The sequence below is a fragment of the Tenrec ecaudatus genome, chromosome 2, assembly GCF_050624435.1.
Source record: "Tenrec ecaudatus isolate mTenEca1 chromosome 2, mTenEca1.hap1, whole genome shotgun sequence".
NCBI classification, from domain to species: Eukaryota; Metazoa; Chordata; class Mammalia; order Afrosoricida; family Tenrecidae; genus Tenrec; species Tenrec ecaudatus.
Genome location: NC_134531.1, coordinates 86,265,003 through 86,279,894, shown reverse-complemented (window position 1 = coordinate 86,279,894; position 14,892 = coordinate 86,265,003). Strand labels below are relative to the sequence as shown.

Genomic DNA, 14,892 nt, shown 5'->3' with positions numbered 1-14,892 from the left:
TACTTCAGAAAATATCAAAATTTCTATCCTTAAGCCAATATAAGACTATCCTCATTATGTTTCTTTTTAAAACAGCTTTATTAATTATTAACATACAATTCATCCCCTTAATGTGTACAAATCAATGGTTCTTAGCATTTTCACATATATGTGCAACTATCAGCAACTGCACATTTTTATTTGCTTTCAATGAAATCCATAATTCTTTGGCTATAGCACACACCTCTCCCTCATTTTGCATTTCCTCTAAATCATAATCTATGTTCTGTTCATTATAGTTTCCTATAAAGGCATTTAATTTTATTTACTCAAATTTGGATTATTTCCATTTTTATTATGAATACATAATTATAATAGCTTTGTAATCATTCTTGATACCGTACAAGTCAATTCTCCCCATCTGAAATCTGCACCTGGAGTATCTCAAATTGTTTTGGCATAAGGCTCTTTCATGTGGCTATAAGTTTCAGCTGGTCAAGTTCCCTGAAAAGTTCTTTTAGATTTTTATTTGCAATTACTTTAATTGACCAGGAGATAGCCATCTTCTGAATTCTAAGGGTCTTAATTCTTGAACATGGTATATTTCTTTTTATTAGATATTATTTAATGTCTTTCAATAAAGTTCTTTATTTTGTCCATAAAGCCTTTTATATCTTTTGTTAATCTACTAAGTGATCGATGATATAATAAATGGTACCTTTAAAGTAATCTTTTAACAGTTCACGTCTTCTGAGAAGAAATGCAATTCTTTTGTATATTGATATACAGAATCCTTGCAAATTTTCTTACTTAGTAATTTACTTGTAGATTCTTTGTTTTCCCATTTTCAATCTTACTTTTATTCCTTTTATTGCCTAATATATCACCTAGAATCTCCAATACAGTATTTATTCCTGATTGCAAGAAAACAAGTACTGAATGAATATGTAAAATTAATTTAGGTTTTAAACAAATTAGTTTTATAAGGGTTTTACTGGTTTGCTATTGATGCTGATTTTATAAATTTACTAACATTAGATGTTATAACAAGATTGTATTATGTATGTTAGTGATCCTTGAAAATATGCTCTGTATAATTTGTATAAAATTTGCAGCTGCTTTTCCACCAATTAATCAGATGGGTGGTATGGTACAAGATACAAGAATACTCGGCAACGCGTAAAGGAATAGGTCCCGGGAAAGCAACGTGATTATTACATAAGAGGACTTAAGAAGTTAGTGGAAAAAACTCCATTATCTTTCAGTTCCATTTTCCACTAACTTTTGTAAGCTCTCTTATATACCATCACCTTTGGTATTATCATTTAAAACCACATTTAATATTTGGTTTCTTTCTGTTTACCTTTTTGTATTTAACATGCTTCTTTTGTGTCAAAGCATTTATAGCTGGCACATTTTTTCCCTTATAAACACTAATCTAATAGTATTTAAAAATAGCTACATGATATTTTTAAAGTGTCCTGGTTTAGCAGTTATGCGTTTGGCTGCTAAGGGCAGGGTCAGCATTTCAAAACCACCAGGTGATCTATGGGATAAAGATGAGACTTTCTACTCTTGTAAGGAGTTAAAATCTCAGAAACTCACAAGGACAGCTATACACTATCCTACAGGGTCTCTATTAGTCAGAATTGACTATGGCAACTTGTTTGTTTTGTGAGATATTTGACTAAATGCCCATGAGAGAATCGGACCATTCTCTGTTGTAAGGAGGTTGCTAATTTTTCACAATTGTGATTATTGCTATAACTAGCACCTTTGTCTATAAAACATTTAAGGGCAATTTAACTAAAGTGATCTGGGCTAAATTTAAAAAGTATTGAGTCAGTGTGTATGGATATGTGGGGGGCATTGGGCGGGGGTAGTGTTGGAAGTGGGCAATGCCAAAACAAGGTCTTAGCTCAAAGTGTTTACAGACTAAACAGGAAGACAATATAATTTAGGGGGGGGAACCTACAATTACAAGGTGCTGCATACAAATGCATATAGCAATCATAGTCATTAAATGTTAAAGGAAAAGCAAAAAATTTCTTAAAACAGAAGCTAATCAGAAAAATATTTTGGAAAAAGTGATAGGTTTTAATGGCTGAAAGACTTTCAGGTCGGCCTGATATTAAACAAGATCACTTCCCCTCAAAACCTTGAAGTTCTAATGATAAGCAAAACATTTCTCAAAGACTGTGCTCTTAACTCCTTAGCCCAAACTACTCAATTTCATTTTAATCTCCATTATCCACAATTTTTTTCTCTTCCATAATTTGCTATGTTCTCTTGACTGCCAAATGCATCTTTGCCAAAGACTCCATCTATTGTAAACAGTAAGACCAGGTACACTGTCTACTTCAAGGAATGTAACCAGTACCAGAGCTTAACATTAAACCATGAGATAAAGAAGATCCAAGGGCATTGCCTTAAAGAATATGCTGTATGATTTCAATGTTGTAAAATTACTATTGTTTAACAAATTTCTCATACAAGAGATACCGCTGAAACAGAAACAGTAACGGATATTAATGAAGGGCTATAAACTTTTCATATAGTAAATAAAAAAACAGAACTCCATGATCTATTAAAAATGATAGATATGTATCTGATTTCCTTTTGTGGTTTGATTCTGGCAAGGAAGGATTCCACCATGATAAATTCCAATGTTACTGTCACCTAGGAGGAGATGCTTTGTGAACCTCAATGACACTGCAAGGTTTGTTTCAGAAGGAGTGTCATAAATAAAAAGAGTATGACTTCACTGCCTTGTCACGGACAGGCTGATAGCCACTTTCCATCCTTCTCCATAGGTTTGTCCTCAAGGGCAGCAGCTACTTGCCATAGATACACCAGCAGACAACCGCAATCCCTCTCCACTACACTGACCATCTGCCTATGCCTGTGGCTTGCCTATTTACATTCCTCTCCCAACATAGCAGAATCAGAACCCTTAGGGAAATTCTGGATTAATCTTTGGCACCGTTTAGGACTACTTCTCCCCACCCACCCTCATCCAACCTACCTCCAGCTTTTTCCAATGTCAATTCTTAGGTTCCCATTCTTCTCTCATTTCCACCAATGCATCCCTCCACAAAACAAAATTCAGAGTGACAGCAGTGTATTTCACACACCCATTCTCTAGCCCTCTAACATAAAGCAATAGCCCTACGTGTCATTTTTTTGCGTGTCTCAGAATTCTGATTCCCTACTGTTTTGGGAGCCATTTACAGTGCTCTAAGGATACTTTGATGTGTAAGGTGCGACAGAACACCCTTGCCTTCCCAGTAGCTCTTAACTTCTTCCGAAGCTTCCCACCTACCTCCTCAATTCCAACTTTATGACATAACTGATACAGGGCTAAAAGAAATCCAAGGATGTAATTGTAGATATAGCCACGACTTCAATAAGGATGCCCACATTCTAAGATTAATTTCTGGGTTGAAAGCGCTCTATTATATTCCAAGCCAGCCTCCAGGACTGTGTGTCACACAGCCAAATAAAAAGGCGCAATTGACGGGACAGAGATTTTGGAAAAAAGCAAAACACAAATTAAGAGGCATAGTGATGCTTCAGAGCTTTCCAACCGACGCTATTTCCCCCCCCTTTTTTTGAATGAAAAGAAAAAAAAACTCGTCCGTATTGGAGCGTCTCAAATGATGAGATAGTTTTCTGCTTTCTCTGCTCTCGGTAGATGTCTCTGGCTCCAGCTGGTAACTGAATAGTGGAGAAACTTCTCAGGATCAAAATCCACTGCCTGGAAAGGGTGGAACAGAAGGACCAATTAAGGCAGGTTGCTGAGACTGCAGCGCAAGTGTGAGGAGATGGGGACGGTCTCTAAGAAGTGCCTGGAGCTGGCAAACAAGAGGGTAGAAGAGTGCGGGCGCGGCTGAGCGGAGGTGTCATCACGGCGCCGCAGCACTAGTACCGCCGCCGGTCTTCGCCCGTACTAAATCCACTGAGGGTGGGTCTGCTCCCTCCCTAAATCCACTGAGGGTGGGTCTGCTCCCTCCCTCGTCACCTTCACTCTCAAAGGTGACGAGGGAGGCTGCGCTGTGCCGAAACTACCCAACCTACCTCCGGCTTCCCGCAGGAGTTGCCAGGGCGCCGCCCGCCCACTTACCTGCGCTGCGCCTGCGCCTCCCCCCTGAGCGTTCTCAAGGTCAGCACCGCCCCCATCCCCTGACCTAGCGCCCACGGAAGTCGCTCTAGAGGACGTCTTGCGTCTCCTCACCTCTGCGTGGCGTGGGGTCGTCGCCGCTCAGGAGGGGGAGGGACTTCCTGTCCCGCGCGGATAGAACTTCCGGCAGAGCCGGAAGACCCTCTCCCTCACGGTTTCCCGAGACTGCTGGACCCGGTAGGGAGCCCCGGGTAGGTTCCGAGGACTTCTGGGCACCAGCTGCAAGATCTGTCCTTGGCGCCATGGTGAGTCCACTGCCGAAGGTTGGCATAACAGTAGCCAGGAGGAAGGTTTTAGGGACTCATTCCTGTGAGCCGGTCAGAGCAGGACCGTACTCACCAGCTTCCCCCGAGCTCCTGAGGAAGGAACATCATTCCCCTCGGTTGCCAGACTCAAGCGCGCGGGGAAAGGGGGCTGGCAGATCCGTCGAAGAGTATTGATTAAGTAGCCCTCGTGTTCATGTCCCATTCACTGTATTTGGCTCTTTTCGCCAACTGGTCCTAGAGTTGACCTTTCCTGGCAGGTCACCTTCTCCAGCCCACTATCTTTCTCAGTACTAGGTTAGGGACCAAGAACTCTAGCTCTTAAAAACGTCTTTAGCCTCTCACTGGGGAGAGGCTCTACTATCTTGAGGATCAACACCTGTCACCTATGGAAATGGCAGAGTCAGGTCTCCTTTTAAACCCTGCATCTTTGGAACTTATAAAGGTTACGTAAACAAATCTGGACTTTGTAAGGAGAAACTGATTATTTCAGGGAGGGCAAGGAGGGGGGGGGGCTGAGGGAATTAGGGAAATATCGCAAGAATTTATACAAACAGATTTTTCTTTAGTAAGGAGGAATAAATGTAAGAAAGAACCAAGTATGGGAAAGTACGATGAACGGATATATGGCAAGACGGTAGATCAGAAATTGTCTTAACCTTGAGGCCAGCCTGTTCTAAAGAGGGGCTACATATTGGCTTCGACTGATGGACCAAAGACTTCAGAGACGGAAAATCTTAAAGTTTGATTTATAAACATTTTGTTGGGTTATGGGCTCAAGAAACTCAACTGAACGTTGTGAGGTGGAATAGGAATTTAGAGGATGCATTTCTGGTAAACAAGGGGTCGTCTCTTCAGTTTAAAGTAAGTCTTATAAAGAAGGGTGGCTCCCCCAAACACTAAAGAGTGGGGAGATTCCTTTTGCTGATTTATCGGGATCACAGGGCTCAAGTTCAACATGAGGAGCTGTTTCCATTGTCTTTTAATTCCGTTTTTCCATGATCTTTTTTGGAGCCTCTTATAAAATGTTTGAAACCCGCCTGTTCAATCTTCCACCTTGGAATTTAGCCTCAGTTTTTGTATGTGTTGTTTTCTGACTAAATGAGGCCAATGTTCAGCTATTGTGTGGGTGTTGATTGACTTTTGCAAACTTAACCGAGTGAAACACAAATTCAAGGTAATGTTATGAATTCTACCAGAAACCTGGGTACTTTTTTTTTAACTTCAGTTTCTTTGCCTTTTGTATTCATTATGGGTTTTTTTTTTTTGGTGGTGTTGGTGGACCCTTTGTATCAATGAAATTAGTCATAGACCAGTGGAACTGGAGAGAAACAAAGATACTTCCATGTCACTCACCCATTTTGCAGAAGGAAAATAGCACTGATTTATCTAAGGTAACATAGTTTAGCACCAAACTCATGCCAGTGAGTTCATTCTAACTCATAGCAACCCTCTAGGACAGAATCGAACTGCCCGTGTGGATTTCTAAGACTATAACTCTTTACTGGAGTAGAAAGCCTAGTGTTTTTCCCATGGAGGGTTTGATGAGTTCGAACTACTGACCTTAGGTTCATAACCACTGTGCCACCAGGACTCCTTATAGTTTGGTCATAGCCTATGCTAGACACAACTTGTTTACCTGACGTTCTGGTTTTTTTTTTTTTAGCTTCTTTGTCTGAAAAATTAAAACAATTAAAATCCTAAACTCATAGTAGCCACAGAGGCTGAAAGTGAACTTCCTACCAATATTTCTTAATACTGAAGTAGAGCCCCTTTGTCCCTGCCAGCTCAAAAGAGATTTTAAGCTAATATAAACTCATACTGTTTCAGGGACAGACAGCTCTATTTATTCCATTGTGACATTGTTTAGTCTTTGAGTCAGCTGCTTAAACTCAAAGGAACCTTGGTGCCTTTAGTTGGGCTACAGTCCCCAAGGTCAGTAGTTCGAAATGACCCACCGCACCTAGGGAGAAAGACTTGGCATCCTACTCCCATTTCCAGTTGTAGTCTCAGTAACTCACATGGATAGTTCTACCCTGCCCTGTGAGTTAACTTTGACTCAGTGGTAGTGAGTTTCATTTTGGTTTTTATTTTAAACTCAATTCTAGCTTTACCCATTTTGAAAATTGATACTGCCTGATTGTATAGTGCGGTCAATGTGTTGAATCCTTCAAAAAAAAAAAAAAAAGGTTTACCAATCAGTGAAGTGAGTGAACAAACCAAACTCACTGCTATTTAATCAGTGCTACTTCATAGTGACCCTATAGGACACGGTAGAATCACCCCTGTGAGTTTCTGAGACTGTAACTCTAATAGAGTAGAAAGCCCGCTCTTTCTCCCATGGCTGGTGATTTGAAACTGTTGATCTTGCAGTTAGCAGCCCAACATGTAATGCGTGCATGAACATGGAAATGAGTGTAGGGATCAGTTTAATTGAATTGAGAATGTCTTTGCATCGCATTGGCCTCATGACGTAATGAAAGGAGCACAGGATTTGAAAGTAGTAAAAACAGATTTTAAACTCAGCTTTAGCTTTATCACTTGTGAAATTGATAATGCCTGATTGAATAGTGCATATTAATTACATTTGGTATATTCACTTAGTTTCTCCTAGGTAGAAGTGGGACTTGATGGAAATTAAAGCACCTTTCAGCTTTTATATTTATGATTCTGTGACTTCAGTCAGGATTTACCAGAATAGATCCATGTTTCTAATTATATTTAAGTGTGATTTATTTTATTTGTTTTTTTGTATGTATAGCCTTATGTAGGTTAATACATGGAACCTTTGCCCATAAATTTGGTTGTTTCATATTTGCCATAAATACTACATAAAGGAATGAAACACCTGGGACATTTTGATTTCTTTTCATTTTTATCAATTATATTATCATTCTGTGCTCTCATTTACTGACATGTAGATCAAAACACAATGTATGCCTTTACTTGAATGCAAGATAAATATTCAAATTAAATATTGAGTGCTCACTGTAGATTTTCTGTGCTTGAGTTAGGTATGTACTGAAGAAAATATTTGAAAGGAATGAATTTTTATTCTATTATGGTTTTTAATAAAATGTCATCATTCAAAATGATTTGTGAGAAAAAGATATATTAGTTATCACCTGGAATTTTAATTATCATCTGTGTAGCTTGTAATAACTTACTGCTAAAAATGTAAGAAATTGAAAAGGTGTCAAATGTCTGCCTTGGTGCATCAAACTTAATGCAAAAAGTTTTTTGGGGGTGGACATTGCTGGGTGTGGGACAGAATGTTGGTAGAAGGTAGTATGGTGTGTTGCACAAGCGTGTAGAGGAGAGAAATTCATTTAACATGTCACGTGAGTTTGAAAAGTGAATTGGGACACTGTTTCTCATACTTGAGTTCACACAGGAATCACCCTTATCTGGCCCTTATTCTGTGGGAAAGGTGGAGTTGGAAAAGCTAATTTTTTAAGAGTTCTGCAGTTATATCTGAGCTTAATGGAGCAAGTGACAGGCCAACTGAATTTGAAAAGTGAACTGGGACACTGTTTCTCATACTTGAATTCACACAGGAATGACCCTTACCTAGGCCTGGCTAGTAGTGGCAGGCATTGGGGTATAGAGTCAGAATCTGGTTTTTAGTAAATCTGCAGTTATAGCTGAGTTGGCAGCCAAAGCGACACTTTGAGGATACGTGTATTAGAGATTTAAATGGAAATATTAATTGAAGGTTCTTGTGTTAGCTGAGTGGCAATGAGACAAATATAGTATGAAGGATGAGTTTATCAATCTAATACCCTTGTGGGAGAGATTTGAATTCTTTCCAATTCTGTGAATTTCTGTTCTCTCTTTACTACTTTTCCAAAGAGACTTACCATATATACTCATGTATAAGTCAAGTTTTTCAATGTACTTTTTGTGGTAAAATAGGTGCCTTGGCTGATAGGCTGGCTTATACTTGAATATATACCGTACTTGAAACAATATTGTAGACTGCTTTCTTGGCTAACATTTGATTGGCTTAAGGCTGTGTTTTGAAGCTTGAAGTAAATTAAAAATTATTACAGAATATCCAAAAATACTCTGAAATATTCGATTTTAGGAATGCACTAATTATGTTGCCTTGACATGAGTTTTACCTCTGTTACTAAGTCATGAATGAGCACAGCTTCCCTAAAGGAACTTCCCAGAGGTAAATTGTGAATTGCCTTCCGATTTCTAAATAACCTACCTTTGAGTTGTAGAAAATGTAATCGTTTAAACCAGTGAAATGTGAATTATTTTATTGATCAGTTTTGATTAAAATGATTGTAGCACAAGTTGAAAAATTGTGCTCTGGGTATTTGTTTAATCATTCAGTGTTTCTTAAGAACCATCTATATGGCCAGTGTTTGGTGTTGGGTTGCTAACCACAAGGTTGGCAGTTTAAACCCACCAACCAGCTCCTCTACAGGAAAAGCATGCAGTTGTCTGCTCCCATAAAGATTTGCATTTTTGGAAGCCCAAAGATGTACTTCAGTTCTGCTCTTTGGGCCCCTGTGAGTCAGAATTGACTTGATGGCAGTGGGTTTGGTATTTTATATGCCTGAGATAATGCTCAGGAATATATCTTGTTTTAAAAAGAGCATTTCCTGCCCTTCTGAAGTTTCTGGGTTTTTTTTTTTTTTTTTTTTTGAGGGAGGGAAATCTGAGTATAGTTAAATGATGGAGGTATATAATAAGTTAGTAGTGGTAAGTGAAATAGAGAAAGATGACTAAGTGGGTATAAAACAAATGGCTTGCCTGTTTTAAATAGTGTATTCAGGAGAGGGAGGAGACCTGATTACATAGTGGTGACACATTGCGCCGCTAACAGCAAGGTCAGCAGTTTGAAACCACAAGCTTGCTCCTCTGGAGAAAGACTCGGCAATTCTGCCCTATCCTATGGGGTCACTAAGAATTGGCATTGACTCGATGTCAATGTTTGAGATTCAAGGAAGGCATCAGAAGGACGTTACATTGGGGCAAATTTTTAATTCATTTATAAATACTTTTAACTTTTTGCTTGATACATATACCATATATACTTAAGTATAAGCCCAGTTTTTTAGCACATTTTTAATGCAGTTTTGTGGTAAAATTAGGTGCCTTGGTGGATATTTGGGTCGACTTATATTCAAGTATATACATTAAGTATATATTTATGAACTGCACCCTTAAGTTAGTGGTTTTCCTAAGACACAGATACAAAGTTCATATTATTTGTGTAAATCTTTTAATATACTCACTTCTCCAATGAACAGAAAAACAATGAAAAAAATAATTCTAAAACGCCCACAAACCAATATTAACAGTATTATTTATTATCTGGCATTTTTATGCCACAAAGTTTTAGTCGTTTGAGTTGTGTTAGTTCTTGAGAGAATACAATTCACTTATTCAAATTATCCTCATTTTAGATCATATCTTTTACTTACATAAAACATAATAATTGTGTAGATAATGTAGGTTAAAGTACCATTTGTATTTTAGCCACATCCTGTATGTTTTAGAAGAATGTCTATGAATAATTTTAGTTTTGTAGTACTTTGATATTGATACTCAGGATCTTAATATGTGATTATGATGACAAGTATGAATAAACACCTAACATTGAAAGGTCCTTGAAACTAGAACTAGATGATCCTTGTAGTTTGACTCTTAAGAGTCTGCGGCTCTGATGTGAATTCATGAGTATTATATATTTTAACTGTTAACTTTGTAGTTTTGGTGAGAAACATACGGTACTGGGGATAAAATGTCTTGTAAAATAGTGTTTGCTTTGACTTCAAGGAACTCAGGCTAAGAGGAGAAATAGCTATATGAATGGAATTTATTACATTTAATACTTTGCATGTCAGGACTCAAAGGAGGAGGAGTATTTGATTTTTATGTGATTCAAGAAGGATCTCACAAAATCTTGATTAGATGGGGTCTTTAAGGGTAAAGTAGAAATTTGTATGGTAGTAAGAGATTGAATTGTAATTTTCCTTGGTGGCTAATAATTATACCTATTTGATGACAACTTTATACTCATTTAATTCTTTAAGAAGTAGTTAAATCCTGTAAAGTTGTCACTATTTCTTAAAGCTTCCATTTTACAGATGCAGACACGGAGGTACAGCAAAACAAAAGTAACTCCTACCAATGTCACACAATCACTAGTGGTAGAATTTGACTTCTAACCCAGGTCGTTGGGCTGTTGCACTGCACTGCCAGTTTGGCTCTTGTTTATCTTTTATCAGTTTCAATGTAGGAAAAAATTGTACTTCAAAAGTTGATGCAGATTTCAAAATTAAAACATTGGAGACTATATTCTAGAAAATCCTCCCAGATGTTATGTCTAATAATATCTCGTGTTGTATTAGAGAAATTAAGTATTATTGTTATGGTGCCAAACACATCTGCCACATGAGTTACATCCAGTTAAGATACTCCTTCACAACAAATCATTGCTGTCCCAAAGGCTTGGGGTGGCACACTAGTAACACTGATGTAAGAAGCAGTTAGAGAATTGGGGTGAAGAGCCGTGGTAAATTGGAATTTTGAATCCTTATTAGCATTTGGCAGCTTCCATAAAGATTTACAGTCTGGGAAACCCTATCGGGCAGTTTCACCCCTCCCTATGTGGTTGTCTTATTTCTTATACACTGAGGACCCTAACAATTGACTTGAACCCTTTCCTTTTTATACTTTGCCTGTTGCTTGCAGCTGTGACTTGTTTTCATCCAGTTCAAAGAAAGCATGTACTCTTACAGAGCTTTTTCTGGGGTTTTAAGGTCTCACTGATGCCAGCCTGCCTGCCTTTCTTGCTTCCATATATCCAGTCTTTCCTTAAGGATCTTTTTGGGAAATTAATAATGTCCTTGACTGATAGTAGATTAGTAGAGCGCCCCCCCCCCAGGTAATATATTGTTGGAAGCATAGAGCTTTCTTTGGTTTGTAAGGAATGGATTCACTGACATCCTAAGAGCATGGGAGTGAAAAAGAGAAGCCTTTCTCTACTAATAGAAATACTTATGAAGAAGGAACTTCAACAAGCTATTCTGCTTCCTGCTTTGTGATTGTAGACTGCCCAACCTGTCTTATAGGACAGGTAAAACTGCCCCTTGTGAACTCAATGGCAGTGAGCTAGTTGTTTTGGGAGACTGCTCACAGTTAGATTGTAGACTTCCCAAATATTCTATAATGTTAGGGTATGGCTGTTTTTTCTTACCTAACAGTTTAATCCTTTTATCTTGGTGATAAGTAATTAGAGGTCTTTTGAAGTACTAATATGCATTATTTATTTTTTAACTTTGTCCTTTACTCACTGTTCTGCTGGTTTTTGTTATCTTTCACCTGGTGATTGCCACTGTTTGCCCCAAGGCAACAATCCACTTAGAAAAAGCAATGTCATAACTTCCTGTTTTCTTTTAGGAAAGTCATTCAGGAGAACTCTGTTCCACCAAAGTCAATCTTTATTAATTTGAATGTTTATTAAGTATATTTATAATTCCAGAAGATTTGGGCCATTTTTTATGCACATACTTGGCCGATTACAAAAAGGTTTCAATTTTTTATGGCTTATAGGTGTATACGAGGGGGTACCCACCCCAAAATGGAATTTTTTCCCAAAGCTATGTATTTAAATATTTTTACAACTCACTGTGACCAAAGAAAACCTTTCCAGGAGGCACCACTGGGTGGACTAACTCAGTGAGTTGTTCGATGCTCGCCTAATGCGGAAAATGTGTACTACGAGTCTTCCTGTTTTTTGTTTTTTTTTGAGGTACTCCCTTGCATATATACTCCCTAACTAGAATAATTTGTTTCTGGGTTCAGTATTGCTCAAAAGAGGTTATGACCAATTTTTCTCAAAAGTCCTATTAGAGATTAAATTTATTAATAGAATTTTACTTTTTTAAAATGCTTACTAAAGTTTCTTTCTTCCCCCCATTTAGATTAATTAGCTTTAGAACTAGTGACACCTCACTGTTGTCATTTACTTCGAGACATTTAGTCCTAGTAGGCCAGATGCTTTATGTTTAATATACCAATTTTCTGTGCAATGTTTCTTTACAACAAAAAAAGAAAGCAAATAATTTAGATGACTGGAATTAGAGGTAATTATGTTTTCTAATTAGTAGGGACTGAAAGCATTGGAACATTTACTGCAGTGTAGACAATAACTCGAGACATTTTTTAGATTAAATTTAATCTTTCAGATTTACTGTCCATATGATTAAAACTATTTTTAAATTTGATTTCAACTAATCTGTATTGGGTGCTTTAAAATTTTTTACAGAGAACTTCCCAATCAGTCATTTATATCAGCGGCATTTAAGGTCATTAGTTCTTTTTCTGGATGGCCACTTAAAAGAATGTTTTTATATCATAAAGAAAATGAATCATTTAAGAAGCGGGAATTGACAATGTCTGAGGGGTGGTTTTTGGTTTTGTTTTTTTTTTGGAAAGGGGTTGTTTGTTTTGTTTTTTATAGCTACACAACTATGGCATTCAAAACTTTTCTGAGGCATTCCCTTAAAGCATTAATAGAGATGAGTGAACAGTGAGTGGGCTAGGTCAATAGCTTTATATTAACTTGGAGCTCTGATTCCCTATTAGCAAAAACTATACATCACAGGTTTCGATGGTGGTATAGAAATGGTAAGCCTGTGAATGCCAAAAACGATTGTGTATTTAATATTATAGTCATTGATAAGATCTACTTGGAACTTTTTGAGACCTTTACCAACCTATGAGTTCCAGAGTGGATTTGTCTAACTGCTATGTAGCTAGTGATGGATGTACTTAGATCCTAATGTGTAGAATTATTTTTACCTATTAAAATATCCACAGTAAATGTATCTGTCTACACAGTTTATATTACCTTTTAAAAAACCCACCAAAAGCCTGCCATCTCGTCATTTCCTACTTAGAGTAGCTACATGTGTTTACCAAAGTAGACATGTGCTCCGCAGGGTTTTCTGGGAAGTAGCTCTCCAAGCTTTCTTCCTGATGTCTATTTGAGTTGATTCTAACCTTTTGGTTAGCTAGCAGGTGTTTTTCTGGTTTTTGAATATAGCTTTAAAATTCAGAATTAAACCGAAATTTTCATTTAAAATTTACTTAATGAAGCTTTTATGTATGTATAAGGAAACTTCAAAAAGTGGAACAATGGAATGAAAAGATAGGAATTATTCCACATGCTTTTTGAACTGTACTTAATGTTTAGGAAAGTGCTATTCTTTGCTTACTTAAGGTATTTCTAACACATATTTACAGCACTAAATTGTAAGAATTATTGTGTAAAATAGCTAACATCTTTTCTGGAACATGTAGTGTGTCGCCTTTGGATCTTAAGATGAATACTTTTCTTTTCAGATGTTGTTCAGTGCTTAACACACAGCAACCAGAATATAGTGAAGTATAGTAGACAAATATGTTTATCCTTTTTTAAAAAGTAGATAGTTATTTGACTTGTATTAAAAATCTCATGGGTCAGATTTTTATATCTGCAAAAATTGCATATGTAAGGGCTGGGGCCATGTTACGAGTTGAGAGGCCAGGATGGTTCATGTAATCAACCAGGAATAGACATGTCAATGGAGGGAATTCTGGTTTTTTCATAGTTTCTCAGGTTGTCTCTGCTGGAGGAGACACTGGTGGCGTGGTGCTTATGTATTGGGCGGATAAGTTCAAGGTCAGCAGTTTGAAGCCACCATCCACACTGTCGACTTTATTCCTCTAAAGCAGTGGTTCTCAACCTTCCTAATGCCATGACCCTTTAATACAGTTCCTCATGTTGTGGTGATCCCTAACCATAAAATTATTTTTGTTGCTACTTCATAACTGTAATTTGCTACAGTTATGAATTATAGTGTAAATATCTGATATGTGGGATGTGTTCTCATTGTAATAGATTGAACATAATTAAAGCATAGTGATTAATCACAAAAACAATATGTAATTATATATTGTGAAATATTTTCTTCTAATGACAAATAAATGAAATTTTGTCTTGAAGCATGGTGTACCATGGGTAACAGTCTTCAAGCTGGGGACTCATATGTGGGCGGGCGTATCTGCATGTGGGTGGACCTGCCTGAGGACGAATAGAGGAGTGGTGTCTCTGTTCTTAAGACCGGAAATATGTGTTTTCTGATGGTCTTAGGCGACCCCTGTAAATGGGTCATTTGACCCCCAAAGGGGTCACAACCTCCAGGTTGAGAACAGCTGCTCTAAAGAGTTAGTTTTAGAAGTGCACGGGTTTCTAAGTTCTACTCCATCTTGTAGGGTTTTTATGCGTTGGTATCAACTCTGGTTTCCTGTCTGCTTTGGCATTACAGTCTCCTCTCTAAATGGGATTTGGATCAGATAACAGACTCCATGGATACTCAAACTCCTTACATAAAAGTGAAGTACTGTTTGCATGTAGTCTCTGCATATTCATATACTCCCATTAAATCATTTATAGAATACTTA

General features: G+C 37.6%; 1 protein-coding gene across 1 annotated transcript in view; it reads left to right on the top strand.

The window, feature by feature from the left end:
- The first annotated feature begins 4,322 nt into the window (after positions 1-4,322).
- TMEM161B (transmembrane protein 161B) overlaps positions 4,323-14,892 on the top strand; it is a 56,727-nt gene continuing 46,157 nt past the window's right edge. Inside the window, exon 1 of the mRNA XM_075541261.1 lies at positions 4,323-4,404. Within this exon, the coding sequence (XP_075397376.1) occupies positions 4,402-4,404 (3 nt within the window). The 5' untranslated portion in view covers positions 4,323-4,401. The remainder of the gene's footprint in view (positions 4,405-14,892) is intronic.